This window comes from Saccoglossus kowalevskii, chromosome 19 (assembly GCF_978046115.1).
Source record: "Saccoglossus kowalevskii chromosome 19, keSacKowa6.1, whole genome shotgun sequence".
Lineage (NCBI taxonomy): Eukaryota > Metazoa > Hemichordata > Enteropneusta > Harrimaniidae > Saccoglossus > Saccoglossus kowalevskii.
In genome coordinates this window covers 13541051-13562268 of record NC_140659.1, presented here as the reverse complement: position 1 = coordinate 13562268, position 21218 = coordinate 13541051, and the positions used below count along the sequence as shown (strand labels likewise).

Genomic DNA, 21218 nt, shown 5'->3' with positions numbered 1-21218 from the left:
TGCATGGAGTCATATGCTATAGTTGCCAGTGCATGGAGTCATATGCTATAGTTGCCAGTGCATGGAGTCATATGCTATAGTTGCCAGTGCATGGAGTCATATGCTATAGTTGCCAGTGCATGGAGTCATATGCTATAGTTGCCAGTGCATGGTATCATGCTATAGTTGCCAGTGCATGGAGTCATGCTATAGTTGCCAGTGCATGGAGTCATGCTATAGTTGCCAGTGCATGGAGTCATGCTATAGTTGCCAGTGCATGGAGTCATATGCTATAGTTGCCAGTGCATGGAGTCATGCTATAGTTGCCAGTGCATGGAGTCATATGCTATAGTTGCCAGTGCATGGAGTCATGCTATAGTTGCCAGTGCATGGAGTCATGCTATAGTTGCCAGTGCATGGAGTCATGCTATAGTTGCCAGTGCATGGAGTCATATGCTATAGTTGCCAGTGCATGGAGTCATATGCTATAGTTGCCAGTGCATGGAGTCATGCTATAGTTGCCATGTATTGGATGACCATTTTCTCAGGTATGTGGTTCTATTTCTAAATCATGTGACTTCAAAGTTTGGTGTTTGGGAAAAACAATTTTGAATTCACTTTCCAATGAATTGCAGGTGTATATCTTAAACAATAATGAATCGCACATACAGTATTGGATCAGGTGAACGGCCTATAGTGAGATAATGTGTGAGGTGAAGCTAGGCAAATTATTGTGCTTGGACCCATCTTTAAATATGACGCTGTTAGGTATTCATTATTATTATTATAAATCCCCACCATCAGAATAAAAAAATTTTGTTGAAATGAGTTTACTTGCCGATTTACATTAGCGTGTGATAAATTTACAGCTATGATGTCAAAAAAAACTCTAATTCACTAAAGTGATGATATATAAAATAGAGGATAAAGGATGATACACTGCCCATTATCATGTGATAATGCACAGCTATGACATCATAAAAACCTCAAATTCTGATAGTGGCAATATATAATAGAGGATAAAGGATGATGCACTGCCCATTATCACGTGATAATGCACAGTTATGACATCATAAAAACCTCAAATTCTGATAGTGGCAATATAAAATAGAGGATAAAGGATGATGCACTGCCCAAAATCATGTGATAATGTACAGATATGTCATCATAAAAACCTCAAATTCTGATAGTGGCAATATATAATAGAGGATAAAGGATGATGCACTGCCCAAAATCATGTGATAATGTACAGCTATGTCATCATAAAAATCTCAAATTCTGATAGTGGCAATATATAATAGAGGATAAAGAATGATGCACTGCCCAAAATCATGTGATAATGTACAGCTATGACATCATAAAAACCTCAAATTCTGATAGTGGCAATATAAAATAGAGGATAAAGGATGATACACTGCCCATTATCACGTGATAATGCACAGCTATGACATCATAAAAACCTCAAATTCTGATAGTGGCAATATATAATAGAGGATAAAGAATGAAGCACTGCCCGTAATCATGTGATAATATGGCAAGGTCCCTTAACATGAATGATTCATAGAAGTGTTGGTAAAACATTCAATATTTTCAATCCATGCACAATTTTTTGGAGAGTTCAAAAACAACCTCAAATAGGGCTCAGATATAGTGTCTCATAATCAGGCAAACCGGGTACCAATCAACCAATTAGAATGCTCCATTTGAATAAACAGCTACACTCTGTATTACAATAGATAACATCAGGAAAGAATAACGCTAAACGACATGATTCACGGTAATATTCCCGATTCCCGAAAGTCACTTTCCTTCTCAGTCTTAAATAGTAACTCACTATCAAAACTCACATCAATTGCAAAACGCATGAATTGCATGCAGTTTTACCCATCATGCAGTTGTTCTATTAAAAATTCTAATATTCAGAAACATAAAATATAATAATACAGTTTTCAAATTACAACAGTTTTTTTTTTGTTTCTTTTTAAACTATATGTACTTCAGAATCAAACTTCTAGCGTTCCGGTAACTTGTGCATCATCTGCCGCAAGACCACTGCTTCCTGTCCCGAGATCAAAAGAATTGCTTCGCTTGCGCTCTGTACTTTCATCTCTAAATGGATTTGATCGAATTTCTTCCTCCACATCTTTTGTACTCTCATCATTCCATGCATCTTCTTTAAACAAGGGTTCAATATTATGAATACTATGCGTTGCTGCATCAACTCGTGCGCCACCAATTGGAGCTATCATATCATCCCCTTCAACTTCTCGAAAACGTCCATAATTTTCGTTTGAAATACCTTGCTTGTCCTTGGCATCTTTTATCGTATGTAATGAGTGCAATACAGCACTAATTATCAACATTATGCCTGAAAGAAAGAAATTATTGAAAAAGATTTGATTACAAAATAACGATTTCTATGGAGAAATGATATCGCTTCCTACTATTTACATGATTTTATTTTTATTCGTCAACATGGGGTGTATTTCAAGTTCACGTTAAAGTTATGTCTTCCTTCTGAATCAAAAGAAATTAGTGTAATTAGTACATATTGAATCTGAACAAAACACTTCTATTTCATGTATGAGAACACAATAACAAGGAAGATAAACACGCTATGTGAAGTTGTATACCTTCCTATCATGAATGGTCTGTTTACATAGTATCACAGAGCGTCAGTGACGCTCGTCAGTAAACTATGAATACGTCTGACTGTAGAATTAGACACATGAGCTATGTTATCGTAAAAGCCTACTCATAATGTTTGAGAAAGTCAGTCACAAATCACATGACAATGTTCATTGGTTTATTATGTAAAATCATGGAGCTATTGTCATTCTTTTGTATGTACAGTGACATAATTTGAAAAAACTTTGAAATATTTAATTTGCATTTATGACTAGCCTTCTACCTCAAGTGTCTTATATGTGATTCTATTCCAAATCATTAAAGCATTCAATACGTACATTTTTCAAATACATAACGACAAAAGAAATGAACCCCATTTTAGTTTTCAGATTCACTCATTTACATATTTCTAGAAATGTGCAATACATTTGCTATTATGACCTGTAGGATCTTTAGCACATAGCTGCATGCCCTTAACTTTTCATCTACCTTTGATAAATAAAGATGATAATGACCTTCAACTTTATACAGTAATATACAACTATAGACACTATAGTGTTTGTCTTGTTGGCACCTTGTGAGAGGGTAATCACTCACTAGCGATGCACAACGGAGGTGAGGAAGGTGAGCAGCTCACGTAAGGGACACTTTGTTAACATTAGGGCTACAGAATTATCATTGCACTTAAAGCGCCAACAACATAAATGCCATATGTCCATCTTTATATAATATACTCTGTAAACAGATTCTTACAATGCAAGTACTGTTATGAGTATTATATGGATATTACGAGGATACAGCAAAGTCTGTACAAAGACAGCACAGCAGGAATATCGACCAATGCGCAGTGGAGGTCGTTGCGACTGCGTACTGTCTGAGTACATACTTTGCATTATCCTCCTAATAACCTTATTATTACCCGGTATACATCTTTTTCTACTAGAGATACATCATGGGAATGCCGAAATCCAAAGTGTTTAGAACAGATTTAGCAAATTTAGCAGTGCAATATCGCAAAATTACGCCACGTTGTAACTAACTAATAACTAACTAATAAATTGAAATTAATTTAATTTATATTAGAATACTAGGTTCTTGAGCTGTAGCTAGGGTGAAAAATCAAATTGAAATATGTTGATGATCTTTAGTAATTTTTTTAGTATTCTGATCTACATTACATAAAATAATTGCTTTTGCAACTAAAACACAATTCAATTTCAATGAAATGAGCATGCATATTGAATAAATAGTACATACAAGTTATTTAAAGCGTATACTGGTACCGTATTTACTCTGTTAGGAGAACATGCCTTTGTGTGAATGACAAAATTTAGTCTATAATCAAAATATCACATACAGTATTTCAATTTTGGTTTATGTGTACTTTTATTGAAAAAAAGTGTTCTAACAGAGCAAATACAGTATTTATGAATTTTTCTTATTTCATCAAATGAATGCTACAATCTTATGCATAATCAAAATAACGTTCTTAACTAATGATGCATTTAATATATGAATTCCTGTAGTATCAGATAAAAAACATTAATAATACTGAAATCAATCCATTTTAGCTGTTGACGAATTTTCCACAAAAATACATAATATGCACATACCTAGTTAAAGCAGTGGTTGCCATGGCAATCATTAGTAGCATGTTATGATTAGTATTTCATTGACACAAGCAATTTACAGGCATGGTGGCAGAAACAGCAATGCAAAAACAGAAAAAAAGCAAGATGTTAAACAAATAAATTCATATAATACATAAAAAACTTTGCTGTAATTAATGTATTTTTTGATCAAAATACAGTTTTATTTCTGTCTTTGGAGACTAATTGATGTGAATGTATGTTTTAGTAAAAAAAAATATATATCATCTTATTATTTCAAATATAATAAAATTTCATGTCTATTGAAAATAGAAATATCATATTTATTAATAGTGCACATGCTTACATAGATGACAGTGTTCTACGATCAAACAAAGGCATATTTTAAACTTTTCAATACCAGACTTTCTTGCCCACATTTGTCAGTACTTTGTTCTTATATTCTTAAATATTTCTGGAAATGAACTCTAATTTTGGAGCCTACAGACAAAATTTGAATCAATTTTCAGTTTTTACTAAAAAAAATTGGCTATTTTTGTCCCAATCTTCTGAAGAAAAGTGCAGACTATAAACAGAACTATTTTGTGAATTTGTAATGAAAAGGGGGATACTGGTGGTGAAAAGGTTATTGATGAATGCAGTCAACAATAAATGCAATGTTTGTGCACTTCTAATAGAGTATATACGTTGAGTTGAATGTTTTATGGTTGTTAGACTACAATAGGTGATTTTCCGTACAATTGCGAGATCTCGCGAGATGCATGAAAGACGCACGTCGAACGTCTGCCATAAAAATCAAATGATTTGATATGCAATTTCAAATGATTTGATTTGATTTTTAACTTGAATTTCTTTATTTCGTAGCTCACATCGACCGGCCGATCTTCGACAGAGGAATATTGCTTTCGAATACCCTGACTTAATCGAAATTGCATATCATCAAATGTGGACAGCACATTATTAAGCATGGAAATGTCCCCGAAAATACTTTTGCGTTTGTCTAATTCCACGCAATGTTTGACGCCACTACGACGCTATGACCTTTGTTTGTCCTGTTTTACGTTTGATTTCACGCATAACGCATGATTCTCGCAGTGAACGGAAAATGGTCTATTGCACGAGATGGTCGATTTCGTATATCTATGGCCTACAACCTAACATTTCACCTAATATTGTACAAATTGATATCTGACATTCAAAAATATTAAGAAATTAACAAAACATACAGCTTGCCATGACCATTCAATTATGAATAGTTTACTTGTCACATCACAGATACAGATATGAAAAGTGTTCCATATATTGTACACATTTTGACTTTTGACTACTGTGGAATACCGGTACTTTATTTTCGCTTGGAATTTATTTTCGCTATTTTCGCTGAAGGGATGATTCTGTGAAAATAATATCCAGCGAATATACTTAATTTTCCTATATTTCACATTAAACTCATCAAAAATCAGTGAAAATAAATTCCATACAAAACGCCCAAAAATCTTTTTCAGCGTATTCACAGTATTTATATTATCAGGGGGGAATTAAGGCATGTTCACCGCCTGGCAACCATCTCCAGGGAAAACAATGGTTGCAAACTCTCAGAAAACTGTACTTTGGGATAGTTGTTGAGACTCTCAACAGTGTAATAAGATTGTTCAGTATTGTCTCATGGTTGAGTTTGCAGCTCTTCTGTAGCTCCGTCCCAGAGAACAGCAGTGAATAAAATGTCGTACATACATCCCAAATATGGGCAATCAGTGTACTTCTATGGCATCATGGGAATTACTGGCTAAACCACATATAAAATTTGTTAAATTATTTTATATATGTGAATATTCATATTTTTCTTTTTTGACTGCTCGCTGCTCTGGCGTCTCTTCGTCTTTGTAAACTGTTTTTACTCCATAAATTAGTGCCAATAATATCACTAAAGAACCTTAAAACCAAAATAAAATAAGGGAAAAAAAACTTAAAGTAAGTATCAAAGGAAAGATTATTATAAGTTGATGTCAATATTTGCAGTGTAAATTTATTCAAAATGTTTTGAATAAATTGACAATCTCATCTTTAACCCTTTGAAAGCTATTCCTTTCCCGATCAAACTTTTTTGTACAATATTTTGTACTTTTTTGGGTATTTTTCAATAATTTCTTCATTAATTTTGGACTAAATAGACATAATTTTCCACTATCTACTGATCGTAATCAAAATTGGTTAAAAAATGTGTAAAATTTACGCGGATTTATTTTGTGAAAGGTAGACGAAAGCAGTTCTTTGGTGTTCAAAGGGTTAAAGGGCGGTGGTCGTCACACCGATAAACATTGATTTTACCACAATCCAATGCGCTCTTCCAATGAAAATCACGAGTACATGTTTTAACCTTGGTGCAACTTGCACTCCTTCAATACCATCCAATCACCAAAGAAATTACAAGTTTGGTAATGTGTCAGTTTGTACTAGTAGATCTGTGAAACAGTCAAAGTCGCCATCTTTATTCATAAGAGACCCATATCTTGCACATGTGTGGTGCAACGACCACCACCCTTTAAAGGTGTACCGTCTTTTATAGAGTTTTAAATGCCTTTAATTGACTTGTGATGTAACACTGAAATGTGTCTTGTACCAACTAATAACAGTTACTGTATTTGCCAGAAATTTGAGATAGAAGCTCATTACAAATAACTGAAAATTAACAACCATTTTTTTTTTGTCAAAAATGTTCATAAAAGTACAATATGTAGAAAAAAGGCATCCAATAAAATTTTTGCAATATTATTCTACTGTAATTAAAATGAAATATTTGAGCAAAAGTAATACCGTATATAAAAAATCACAAAAATTATTTTAACACTAGCACATAGCATGAATTTTCTTTTAAAATATTTTTATTAGTAGATTCATAGCAAATCATTGATGTTTTTTTTAAAGAAATACTTTATTTGTTTTGATGGAAAAAAATACAACAATTTAGCTCTTTCAAATAGAAAACAAAAAATGGCTTGAAACTACATGTAATGAAGAATTTAATTTGAGTCAAAATTATTAATATAAAAAACATAAAAGCAAAGTGTGATTTTTGTGTAATTATGATGATTACGAATTAGCATGGAAAAGATGTAGAAAGAATGTCGAAAGTGTACAGAAATAAATTAAAATGAAGATCTATCAATGTGAAGCATTTTCAGATACAGGTAACCGCATGCCACCTTTATTTGAGTACAACATATGAGCCTAAATAAATATGTTTACCATATTTGTTCTCCATCATATGTATCATCAAATTATTATATACATTCATATTTTAAAACGAAGGGTCGTCGCTTGCGCACATGCGGGAATTGAGTCCCACTCGTCGATAACAACACACGCTAAGAACGCAATGGCTCATGGGTATACGCTTTGTTTGTAAACAATGACATGCTATGGCCATCTGACGCATGCACAGGTGACGACTCCCCCACTTTAATATTATTATAATTACAATACATGCAACTGTTGGTTTATACACGGTTACTAGTAACCGTGGTTTATATGCTCTTCCAATGGTAATACAGTGTTACTTTATTTTTCTGGGAATTTATTTTCCAAAATTGTGTTGACAATTCAAGCTCATGCAGTGATTAATCACATGCAAACCATTTCGAGATTAGTTTCCAGGAATAGACTCATTTCAGCAAAAAATAGCTATTTAAATATATTCTGAGTAAAATACAGTATTTTATCCTGTATATTATGGGAAGTCAGTATAATAAAGCAATTTTCTGTGCTATGGAATAAAAATCTTAGTATTACAAGCGAATGGTCATGCAGAATGTAATAAAGTATACAGTAAACTAAACGATATTGATAAACTTTGTCTGATTTATTAGAATTTTGTTTTGCAGACTTCACAGCTCCGGGAAAAAATAGGAAGCATGTGACACAAAGTACAGCACATGCGCAGGTCACCCTACAAAGGTCAACCGAATGTTTTCCCCAGTGCATGTCAGAAGTTTACCGCACTCCATGCTTGGAGTTTGACTTTTGACATTTAGGCAATCACAAAATAATTCATTAAGTAGGTTTTACCAAATTTTTCTTGAAATTATCAGGAATTGTATTAATTTGGATATTTCTGGCAGTTTCAGAAGTTAAGCTATAACATGTGTGTATAAATGTAATTCTCACAACCTCAACTTTTCTGTGTACAGAAATTTGTTTCACTTATGTCTAAGTGTTGATTTTTTCAGATTGTGAAACGGTCATAGTTTAAGAATTGACTTCAACAATTGTAACCATGTTACCAAGTTACCAAATCATCCCCAAAAAGGGAACTATAGTGACAGCTCAAAAAATAACTATACTTTCTAATCGCAATAGTGTAAAATACAGTCAGTCAGTGTTCATGGACTGTGGTCTTTTATTCAAATCAGTCAGGATGTTTTACAATGTCTTGACTCAGGGTCACAAATCATAATCACTGTGTTAGTTTTCAGCTTGTAAAATCAGTGAAATGGGTACATGGGATAAGTAAGACATCAAATTTATGACTTTACACAATATCAGATTTTCATTTGTTGACAATTGAAATTTATTACATTTGTTTAACTTTTCTCCCACCAGACTTCCTTGGCCAAATTTGTATGCACTTTTTTTTTTATGTTCTTCAAAATTTCCGGAAATGAACCTTAATTTTAGAGCCAAGAGACAAATTTTAAGTCAATCTTCAGTTTTTACTCAAAAGAATTATTTTTTTTTTGTCCCAATCTTCTAAAGGAAAGTGCAGACTATAAATAGGACTATTTTGTGAATTTGTGATGAAAAGCGGGAACTGGTGGTGAAAGGGTTGATAAATCTGATATTGCAGGTGCAGGTATGATGGTTGAAACAATATTCTGATTAAATACTGTTGCTTTTTTATCATAATTCACTGTCTGCTTAATCCCATGGAAAATATTGAAGTTGAATTGTTTTTTTTTCCTCAAATAACACTGAATAACAAAAATTTGATCTAGCAGCATCTGAGTCAGCAGTATTATGAAATCAGTAGGTGATTTTCAGTTCAGTGAGAGGGCTTGTGTATTGCGTGAAAGACGCAAACTAAACATTGATCTGCAGCAAAACAGACTTGATTTTGAATTTGAATTTTTTAGAAACACTGATCTTCCAGAGGGGAATGTGGTGTTGAGATATATTTACCTCATAAAAATTTACCATCATCGAATGTGTATAGCATTTAAGTATGGAAATACCCCAAAAAATTACTGTGGCATTTATCAAATCTCATGTGTTTTAACACACTGTGATGATATGAGATTTGTTTGTTGTGTTGTTATGTTCAATTTGCATAACATAGTATCTGGCACTGTGAATAGAAAATACTACAAAGCAATTGGACTTGCGGTTTTTAACAAGAAGTCGAAAATATCACTTTTTACCAAAAATGACAAAAATATTCACTAAAATTAGAGAATTAAAGATATCATTACAATAATGAACAAATCTGAGAGAGGTACACATGTAGTACCTATATATGTAATATCAAAGTATTTGCACTTGCGGTTTTTAACAAGAAGTCGAAAATATCACTTTTTACCAAAAATGACAAAAATATTCACCAAAATTAGAGAATTGAAGATATCAACATGAAATGAACAAACCTAAGAGAGGTCTACCCAAGGTACATATACACCAAGTATCAAAGCATTCTGGCTTGTAGTTTTCAAGAAGCAGTTGAAAAAGTAAAACATTGACACGGACAACGGACGACGGCGACGGACGAGGACAGACAATCACTCATATGATAAGCTCCGCTCGACAAAGTCGACAGCGGAGCTAAAAATATATTTAGAAATTCATACATTCATTCAAAGAAAATCGTTAACAACGCCACCAACAATGATGCTGACAGACATGTTACCCACAACACTTTCCATTCTTCATTACAAGAAAAAAATGGACTAAACCACTTTGTCAGAGGGGTGATTGACTGATTATAGCAATAGTGTAAAATATGACAGGACTAGGCCACTTTGTCATAGGGGTGTATGACTCATTAATAACAAGGAAAAAATGTGACTGGACAATGTCACTATGTATTTTACTCACCTGATATAACAGCCATCCATACTGTGTGTGGGTTTAGAAAACATACTATGGATAACAATATATAAAGAATACCTCGCTTCCAATTATCTATCCAGAGGATGCCACTCCAACATTTACCACAACAAGTGTCTTCACTAAAATACAAAATTTAGAACACAATTAAGCCAATGAGAATGAAGCAAGGACTTGTCATAAACATTGCCCTTGAAAACAAGTTATTATGCAATTAGTTAGAGGTTGGTTGAGATCTTGATCTCATTGCCATGGAAACGAGAACATAAACATAAATTACACAGTCATAATAAAGTTTTTACCTGCAACACTTCTTAACACATGGATTCAGTAAAAACAAGGCTTCAAAAAAAGTAACAATTATGGCAGTAAATCTGTAATAAATAAATTATTCAATTATTTATTGTACTATAATAATATTCATAGGCTTTGTAATGTGACATAGCGTCCATGCAACATACATAATGTATGTAAAATAAATAAAGTATTTACAAGAAATTTGAATGTACACTGTTTGCTGACTGTTATGTTAATGAGCAGATAATTATGATTGCAATTATATCAGCCAATCATTTTAATTATAATCAATGTTTTATTATACTCACATAAGATAAACACCAATTTCAATGTGATCTCCTCGATGACATGTTTCAATACCAATACCCCATAAACCTAAGTAGAGTTATAATAAACAAAGAAAAAAATATTTACTGCGGAATTGATTTTTGCTTTTAAGGAATGATTCAGTGAAAATACAATTCAGCGAATATACCTTTTTTCCTATATTTTACAATTATTATAAAATAAAGTATTTTACAAATAATAACAAATAATAACACAATGTTATACCAGTGTAGTGATATACACAGAAGATCCAATGAAAACAAAATAATAACACAATGTTATACCAGTGTAGTGATATACACAGAAGATCCAATGAAAACAAAATAATAACACAAGGTTATACCAGTGTAGTGATATACACAGAAGATCCAATGAAAACAAAATAATAACACAAGGTTATACCAGTGTAGTGATATACACAGAAGATCCAATGAAAACAAAATAATAACACAAGGTTATACCAGTATAGTGATATACACAGAAGATCCAATGAAAACAAAATAATAACACAAGGTTATACCAGTGTAGTGATATACACAGAAGATCCAATGAAAACAAAATAATAACACAAGGTTATACCAGTGTAGTGATATACACAGAAGATCCAATGAAAACAAAATAATAACACAAGGTTATACCAGTGTAGTGATATACACAGAAGATCCTATGAAAACAAAATAATAACACAAGGTTATACCAGTGTAGTGATATACACAGAAGATCCAATGAAAACAAAATAATAACACAAGGTTATACCAGTGTAGTGATATACACAGAAGATCCTATGAAAACAAAATAATAACACAAGGTTATACCAGTGTAGTGATATACACAGAAGATCCAATGAAAACAAAATAATAACACAAGGTTATACCAGTGTAGTGATATACACAGAAGATCCAATGAAAACAAAATAATAACACAAGGTTATACCAGTGTAGTGATATACACAGAAGATCCAATGAAAACAAAATAATAACACAAGGTTATACCAGTGTAGTGATATACACAGAAGATCCAATGAAAGCAAAATAATAACACAAGGTTATACCAGTGTAGTGATATACACAGAAGATCCAATGAAAACAAAATAATAACACAAGGTTATACCAGTGTAGTGATATACATAGAAGATCCTATGAAAACAAAATAATAACACAAGGTTATACCAGTGTAGTGATATACACAGAAGATCCTATGAAAACAAAATAATAACACAAGGTTATACCAGTGTAGTGATATACACAGAAGATCCAATGAAAACAAATTAATAACACAAGGTTATACCAGTGTAGTGATATACACAGAAGATCCTATGAAAACAAAATAATAACACAAGGTTATACCAGTGTAGTGATATACACAGAAGATCCTATGAAAACAAAATAATAACACAAGGTTATACCAGTGTAGTGATATACACAGAAGATCCAATGAAAACAAAATAATAACACAAGGTTATACCAGTGTAGTGATATACACAGAAGATCCTATGAAAACAAAATAATAACACAAGGTTATACCAGTGTAGTGATATACACAGAAGATCCTATGAAAACAAAATAATAACACAAGGTTATACCAGTGTAGTGATATACACAGAAGATCCAATGAAAACAAATTAATAACACAAGGTTATACCAGTGTAGTGATATACACAGAAGATCCTATGAAAACAAAATAATAACACAAGGTTATACCAGTGTAGTGATATACACAGAAGATCCAATGAAAACAAAATAATAACACAAGGTTATACCAGTGTAGTGATATACACAGAAGATCCTATGAAAACAAAATAATAACACAAGGTTATACCAGTGTAGTGATATACACAGAAGATCCAATGAAAACAAAATAATAACACAAGGTTATACCAGTGTAGTGATATACACAGAAGATCCAATGAAAACAAAATAATAACACAAGGTTATACCAGTGTAGTGATATACACAGAAGATCCAATGAAAACAAAATAATAACACAAGGTTATACCAGTGTAGTGATATACACAGAAGATCCAATGAAAGCAAAATAATAACACAAGGTTATACCAGTGTAGTGATATACACAGAAGATCCAATGAAAACAAAATAATAACACAAGGTTATACCAGTGTAGTGATATACATAGAAGATCCTATGAAAACAAAATAATAACACAAGGTTATACCAGTGTAGTGATATACACAGAAGATCCTATGAAAACAAAATAATAACACAAGGTTATACCAGTGTAGTGATATACACAGAAGATCCAATGAAAACAAATTAATAACACAAGGTTATACCAGTGTAGTGATATACACAGAAGATCCTATGAAAACAAAATAATAACACAAGGTTATACCAGTGTAGTGATATACACAGAAGATCCTATGAAAACAAAATAATAACACAAGGTTATACCAGTTGAGACAGTTGTTTCTTGTCTTTATTTTTACTATATTTTTCTTCATACAACTAAATACACTGCATGTGAACACATTTCTATGGGATATCATAAGATGGGTATAACACCCATTGGGTAAACACCTCTCAGGAGGACACACTAATGTCACAGTTCTTAGCCTGATCTGAGAGCTGATTGTTCTCTGAAGGAGATATCTGATATAGTTTAATTACATCACAAAATCTACCGTCTACTTTAAAATGTCATGCTATCAATACACTTGCTTATTGTGTTCATACACAACACAACACAACTCAGCCTTGTCAGCCCAACAGTCAAAATACTGAATGTCGGTCTAAGAGCAACATTGCAAACTGACTAGCAAATATGTTCGCTAACTCAATGTATTGGTATTTAAACATGGTTACAGTTATCATAAAATACCGGTACTTCATTATGCTATTTTTATTAAAAGTTTATTGTTTTGCATGTATGTTTATGGTAAAGTAGCACAATGCTGATATTTTCAGTCATTTCAGTGATATTACAAACGTCAAATATAACACATTTCATTCATACATAGTATTCAGCCAATGAGGGTTGAATCTTGTATAAACTGAACATTCTCTTTCTGGGCATATAATAGGCGATTGTTTGCAGCTGATTTTCGCTATGCAAATGTTTCTTGATTAATACCGTAAAATCTGTATTAGAAGACGCATTCCTAATAGAAGCCGCACCCATTCTTTTTGAACAATTGAGACCAAAAAAAATCACCATTTCTCATATGTGCAGATGCTCTAATATAAGCCACATCCCCTATGTTGCATTGTACCATTTTAATAGAAGCCGCGGTTTCTAATACAGATTTTACAGTACTTAAAATACGCTCATGTTCACAAACAATAAATACTCCATTGTCGCGAAAGTCGGAGTGATGTGTTAGGAACAACCATATTTTGATAAGTAAGATCTTTGAACTAAATAGTGAGAATAAAAACTATCAAGTGTTCGGAAATAACCACAAACCACTCAAAGAGAGCCAGCATAATTTAGGAGACTGTTTCTTAATTTCATCCAGAGTCTGTACACGGCATATATACAATTATATTACATCTACTAGTAGGGCTAAGGAGTTTCAGAATACAATAATTTGCGGTATCTGCATCCAATAATTATGCAAATTAGGATGCGAAGTCCAATAATCATGCAAATTAAGGTATTTGAATTTTGTTTGGCCTCTTGCCCTCATCCGTAGATCACCGTAAACAATCGAAAAAAAAAACCTTTTCACCGAAAATATATTTTTGTTTTCAAATTATATGAACGACAACATTTTAGCAATGGTTATCAGCGAATTCCGTTAAGATGGAACTATTCTGGCTGGTGATTTTCCAAAATCTCCAGGTTGCTACTACATTCAATAATACTTTCTGTAGATACATGTATCTATTGACTGTATGAAAACATGTACCAGCTTTTATGAAAGCATAATACAACGGTTATGGCCTGTCTGGGGTCCAATTGAGTATGAAACGAATGATAAGAATTTGCATCAGTGGATTGTGCATGTGTGGTGTGATAGGAATATTGAATATACATGAAGTCGTCACTTGAGAATGAATGAGTACATGTGGTACAGTTGGTCCAAGCATAACTTAACATTTACCAAGCATTCAGCTAGCTTAAACCTAGCATAGTTTGCTTTCAAAACTGACACATATCTAAATTATGCAGAGTAATCCATCTAACTATGTCCTATATTACTGTCACCACCATATCCTCGGGGGCGGAGCCACGTCACAAGACGTTCCAAATTGCTAAGACGCACACCACTGTACCACGTATTTCTATGGGCTCTGTGCGCGCTGCTGATGAATGCCGAGCGTAGAGCCGATGAAAATTCAAGAAAACAACACAAACTCAAGTTTGAAGTAATCCTGAACAATCAAATTCATATATGTTACACACGTAGGGCTAATCTTGTTACACTGTTTCAGGGGAGTCTCAACAACCATCCCAAAGTACCATTTTCTGAGAGTTTTCGGCCTTTGTTTTCACCGTGATGGTTGCTATGCCGTGAAAATGCCCGGATGTCCGCCCCTGAGGATTGTTTCAAACACCAAAATAGCAACATTACCAGGTATATGGCAGACTGGTTTGCTAAGATTGCTCTGAGATCGTTATGCGATCAATCCAACTTGAACAGGAGACGTCAAACTAATAGTGAGGGAGTCAGACACATCGGAATATAAATAGGAGATCACGATGCAATTGCTTTTCATTATATTTTATTTTATCTCATACATTTGTATATAATAAATGACAAAGTTATGTATTTACACAGTATGAAATGTCTGGATACAGGCGTTGGTGTGTCTGATGTGTGTACTCTAACTAACTAACCAGGTCTAATCATGTAACAATCTTGAGACGCCTATAACAAACCAGTAGGCAAATTAGCTGGCAAAGTTGATATCCGGAACAATATGGCGGTGATAGATTTGGTAAATACTAAAAAGAATATATTGAACTTGATGGCAATGACACTCACTTTAAAAATTGTAAGTTTTCATGAAAAGGCAAAGCAAGCTGAAAGCCATCATGGACATAAATAAATTACGCCATTGTGATGTAAGTGTGTCATAGACGTTCGCATTTAAAGCACGGTAGTCGTCGCGCTGCGCTTGTGCGAGATATATGGGTCTCATATAAAGACTTTGACTGTTGCGCAGATCAACGAGTACGAACTGAGATGTTTCCAAGCTTTAATTAGCCTAGTAATTTTTATGTTATGCGAAGGTGTCAAGGAGTCACCGGCGGTAATCAGTGCAAGTCGCGCCCAGGTCAAACCTCATACTTGTGATTTGAAGAGCGCATTGGATTGTGGGAAAATCAATGTTTATCATCACAAAAGTGCGACGACTACCGCGCTTTAAGTTATGCAAAGAGGTAATTTTCTAGATGAAAAAATCTAGAGTTTCTCAATGTAAAAAAATCATGATAGTTTTGATGGGTTTGTTGTCAAAACAAATTTGGGGAAACATTGAACATGGTCAGGTCACACACATTCTTAGTATCTTCTTGTCACTATGACCTTAGTCACTAAACAGCTACATGTGATAACAATCAACCAATGAGAACTTGTTATTTCAATGTTGAGCAGTGGATGGCATTATAATGAATATTATATGGATATATCCATGAAAAGTTCAGAGCACATTATGCAAATTAGCACTGTACAATATGTTATCAGTATTAGCGTTTACACCACCAGACTTTCTCGCCCATATTTTGGAGCCAACAGACAAAATTTGTATTGATTTTCAGTTTTTACTCACAAAAAATTTTTTTTTTTGTCCCAATATTCTGGAGGAAAGTGCAGACTATAATCAGGACTATTTTGTAAATTTGTGAAAAGCGGGAACTGGTGGTTGAAAATGTTAACGAAAGTTGGGATGTTTATACATATTAATGTAAAATACTCATGCAAATATTATTATCATTTGATTTCACACAACCATCTTTTGAAATATTAAAAATTATATTAGATTTTTACTGTCAGTAAGATATGATGACGACATTCCAATAATTACTTTAATTTACGCGATCCATTTAATTTTTGTTTGCAAGAAAAAGTAGAATTCAATATACTGTAAACTACTGTATTTTCGCTGAAGGGATGTTTTAGTGAAAATAAAATCCAGCGAATATACCTTTTTCCTATGTCTCACATTCAACTCGTCAAAAATCAGTGAAAATAAATTCCATACAAAACACCCAAAAATCTTTTTCAGTCAAAATTAATTCCAGCTAAAATAAAGTATTTCACAGTATTTTATTTTAGCTAAAATTATTTTTCGCTGAAAAGACAGTTTTGTATAAAACTCATTTTAACTGATTTTTGATGAATTGCATGTAAAATATAGTAAAAAGGGTATTTTTACTGTATTTTATTTTCACTCATTTATCCCTTCAGCAGAAATAGAAAAAATAAATTCCAAGTGAAAATACAGTACTTCAGAGTAAATAAACATTAAAATTTCTTTTCCATTTCTAACACTATTTTGCTACACACATGGAATAAACTATTCATTTATAAAAACAAATTTAAAACTACGGTTTTCACAGATCTATGGCTTCCACTGAGTTACATACACGTACTCCCTTAACTGACTGAATACATCATAGGGCACAACATAATTTAGTTGACTATCATCAGTGCATCTCATCACATGTTAGGCCAGGAGAAAAAAATTCTCTGTTTCTCGTTTCATGGAAATTTTTAAACGAGGCGGCGAGGCGACAGTTCAAAATGATGAACGCGGAAACGAGAAACAGAGATATTTTTTTTCTCAGTCTTACATTTTCCGGAGGGCGAAATCATTAAAGTACACTGAAAGCACTGCATCACAGAACTAGAGGTTGAATATTGAACGATTGTAAATTACTAGTTGAACCAGTATCATAGCAGAAAAAAAATCAGTAAATATTCAGTATTCAAAATTCAAAAAGTATTCAGGTGAGAATTTAAACATAATCTTTTTAATTTGGAAATAAATCAGGATTAAATCACCATATTTTTGTATTTCCAGACATATAAACATTATATTATTAATATTTTGGAAACAAAATTACACCCGTTTGCTAATTTGGTGTAGTCAGAGCTCCAACTATAGTCATATCTTGGTGATTTTAATATTCAAATTTAACCATGGTAACCATTATAACTTATCGCTGGATTTCATTGAGTTTTATAATATGGTTTTATTTTATACTGCTGCTCACAAAATCCAGAAAACAAATCAAACTACTTTTTGCACAAAAAATGTGTTGAACACCAATGAAAATGGTAATTTTTGAGTCATTTGCCATTTGTTCCTTAAAAAGTTTACGTCATATTTCAAAATTTCGCTCAGATACATATAGTGACTAAATATGATGTATGTAAAATGGGTTCTTATGATTGTCTTGAATTATTAGGAAATCATGACGAATACTGTAAAAGGGTTAATTATTCACTATTATTCATTATTAATTTTGCTTATTGTGAAACATGTTGAAAAAGCGATATGCAATTTTAGCGAATTGTGGTAAAATGGCGTAATACCAAAATAATGATTTAGCGAAGCTCTCTTGTCGTTGTTGATTTTCTGTTTTCACAATACTTGTCTGCCAAGTGCCAAAACAAATGTGCAGTTATCACCTCCATAAAAACAAAGAAAAACCGTCAAGTGTATTTAGGAAGTGCCCAGGATTGTTATGTTTCGGATTACTGTATTACAAATTCTCAAGCCTTGGCCATTTTGAATTTATAATAAAGTCATTAGCGACATCTTGAATTAGCGAATTAGTTCTTCCGCTAAATTCGCTAAAAAGACATGCTCGCGAAAACGACATGTTTTACAGTATTTCGCTGACTGGAAAATGCGCTAAATTAAAACCCAGTGAATATGTAAAATTGAGCATAGAACACATTATCTAAATGATAAAACCGTGAATTTAAAGCGCACTGAATATCCCTGAAATGCTAAATCAGCGAAATTTAAACCCAGTGAAAATTTATTTTTGTGAAATAACCCTTGGAAATAGTTCCAAAACAGCCTATTTTTGCATGTTCTCAGACTGGTTTTTTGCTCTTAAAATATACTGGGTAAAAAATCGCAAGTCGATTGATGACTAAGTTTAAATTAATTCTTATGTCACACTTTTAAAACAAATAAACGTGATAATTTTGTTGACCTTATTAAATCGGATGAATACCTGCGAATGACCTTAAATAAACAAAGCCAATGATAGAATTACACAGTAGCCCGAATATAGATGTGAAATGGATAACACATCCATCCCACAAGGGATGATCTGTATGCAAATGAGGTCAGCCAGAGATTTAAACACGGCTCACATCAGAGCCATCCCAGCCTGGGAGTGTGAAAGTGGCAACACATTTTCTGAGAAAATATTTGTTATTAAAATTTATTATATTTAGCAGCCATTTTGTCAATTTTAGAACCAATGTAATATTGATTCATATGGTTAATGGCATTGCATCTTATTTTACATGTGCGTATGATATATCATGGAGGTACCTCCATGGATATATATATATATTGATGAAAAAATAATATGGGTTTTTAAAATTCTACAATTTGTTCATACCGGGGGGGTATATAAATTTTTGAATAATAATTTGTCCATCTTTTATTCAATATAAAAACTTGCACCACACTGTTTAGTATTGTTCACTGTTAACTGGTGTATCCTCAATCAACAGGTATTTGAAGAATAAATGTTAAACCAAGCAATTTGTACTTATTTTATAGGGGAAAAGAGGAATTGTACTTCTTGTACATGTATATTGACGACTCATAAACACAGACGTATTAACGAAATATTCAGAGAGACTTAAAAATGCGATTTTGTGTTTTGGCGGTATCGGGAATCCAGCGATTGTATTTTTAGTGTTTGAACCCTGAGAAAGGAGATTAACCTGTATCTGACCATGGAAGGTTCCATGCTGTGCAAACGATTGACCAAACATACGGAGACTGTCTGGATGTCACTGACAGCGTTTTATTTGAATTTCTATAACGTTTGATTAGTGAATTGCAGAGTAAAATAAATCACCATGTGAATTGCATCATTCATGTTATTGGTGGCGATGTGCGTTTTCTAATCAACAAATTACAGAATCATAAACCATAAGCTTACCGATTGCCGTTAAAATTCCCCAAACCCTGGCGACGAAAGTAAAATGGTCCCACAGCATCCAACACAAGCCACACCTTCTTGGAGTAGTTTCTGCCATGATTGATACTGTGTGAGCTGTTTATAAAAGGTTATTTTGCTCCCCTTTCTTCACATCACGAGCGACCACATTAATACGTGTAACGCGATCGCTTTCGTAATGTACACAAAAATAGACCCATGCCGTATTTGCATAAGTCGTAGTTCATGCATTTTTCTCACGCTACAAGTGCAGACTTTAGAGGGCGCTTCATATAGGTACCTGTTGATATTTGTTAAATTACGTACAAGTTTTCATGCTAGTTTGCTACACCCTGCGTAAAATTAATAAAGGAATTTTGAATAAAATGTAATATTATAATAAATATAACAGTACTGTTATATTAATAGAAATATATTAAATAACTCAGCCTATATCAACATTAGCTGCAGTTCTGTAGCTCGCTTGGGAAACCCTGGTTTCGCGTTAACACCACGACGAACAAAATAACCGACAGCGAAACCAAGCGAGCTACAGAACTGCAGCTAATATCAACATACAACATAGAATCCAATGCAATGTCATTTTCAGGCTGTTTCTGGCAAGATTGTGTCATAAACCCAGTTATTACAAATTATCAACTTGACCGGTAGTTAAACTGATAATTTTTTCTAACTTTGGCACCACATACTAAATAATCTGCCGTGAATACCGCCATAATGGTTATGATATCAAAAAAACGCACTCAATTTCATGAATATGGAAATATTTATTTAATAAAAAAGTTCTGCTAAATTTATTTATGAAAATAAGCATTTAAATATGCATTGCTCACACATACAAAATTACCAGGGTAATTACACATAATAATCTTGGTAATGATAACAATTTACAAGCAAATAAGTTTGGGAATTTAATGTGTGACAACTTGAAATTAAAGCACTTTTAAAAGCTTTTTTCATAAAATAGTTAAAATAGATACTTTTTTTCAATGTAATTCGTGGTTATTGACCACCAGAAAAAAAACACCTCTGCTATATTCACAATACATGTACTTGTTTTTAAGATACCTTGTCCTGTTAACTGTCACCTAATTAACATAAACAGTATAGCGCCCTCAACAATAAAATCAAGATATGCAACTGAACAATTTAAAATCAATA

The 21218-nt window shown here is 33.0% G+C and overlaps 1 protein-coding gene across 1 annotated transcript; it reads right to left on the bottom strand.

Annotated features, from left to right (window-relative positions):
* Positions 1-1037: 1037 nt before the first annotated feature.
* On the bottom strand, positions 1038-20259 carry LOC102802026 (transmembrane protein 72-like). Its single transcript, XM_006820456.3, has 5 exons — positions 20040-20259; positions 10919-10985; positions 10616-10687; positions 10302-10435; positions 1038-2347 (listed from the first exon to the last, which is right to left on the bottom strand). Exons 1-5 carry the CDS (start codon positions 20134-20136, stop codon positions 1983-1985), a joined length of 735 nt encoding a protein of 244 aa, XP_006820519.1. The 5' UTR covers positions 20137-20259; the 3' UTR covers positions 1038-1982.
* Positions 20260-21218: the final 959 nt, after the last annotated feature.

Coding starts and splice junctions, on each gene's coding strand:
- LOC102802026 (XM_006820456.3), bottom strand. CDS start 20,136: ATGGCAGAAACTACTCCAAGAAGGTGTGGCTTGTGTTGGATGCTGTGG. Junction 10,436..10,615: donor TGTGTTAAGAAGTGTTGCAG/GTAAAAACTTTA, acceptor TTTGTATTTTAG/TGAAGACACTTGTTGTGGTA. Junction 2,348..10,301: donor ATGGATGGCTGTTATATCAG/GTGAGTAAAATA, acceptor TCTTTCTTTCAG/GCATAATGTTGATAATTAGT.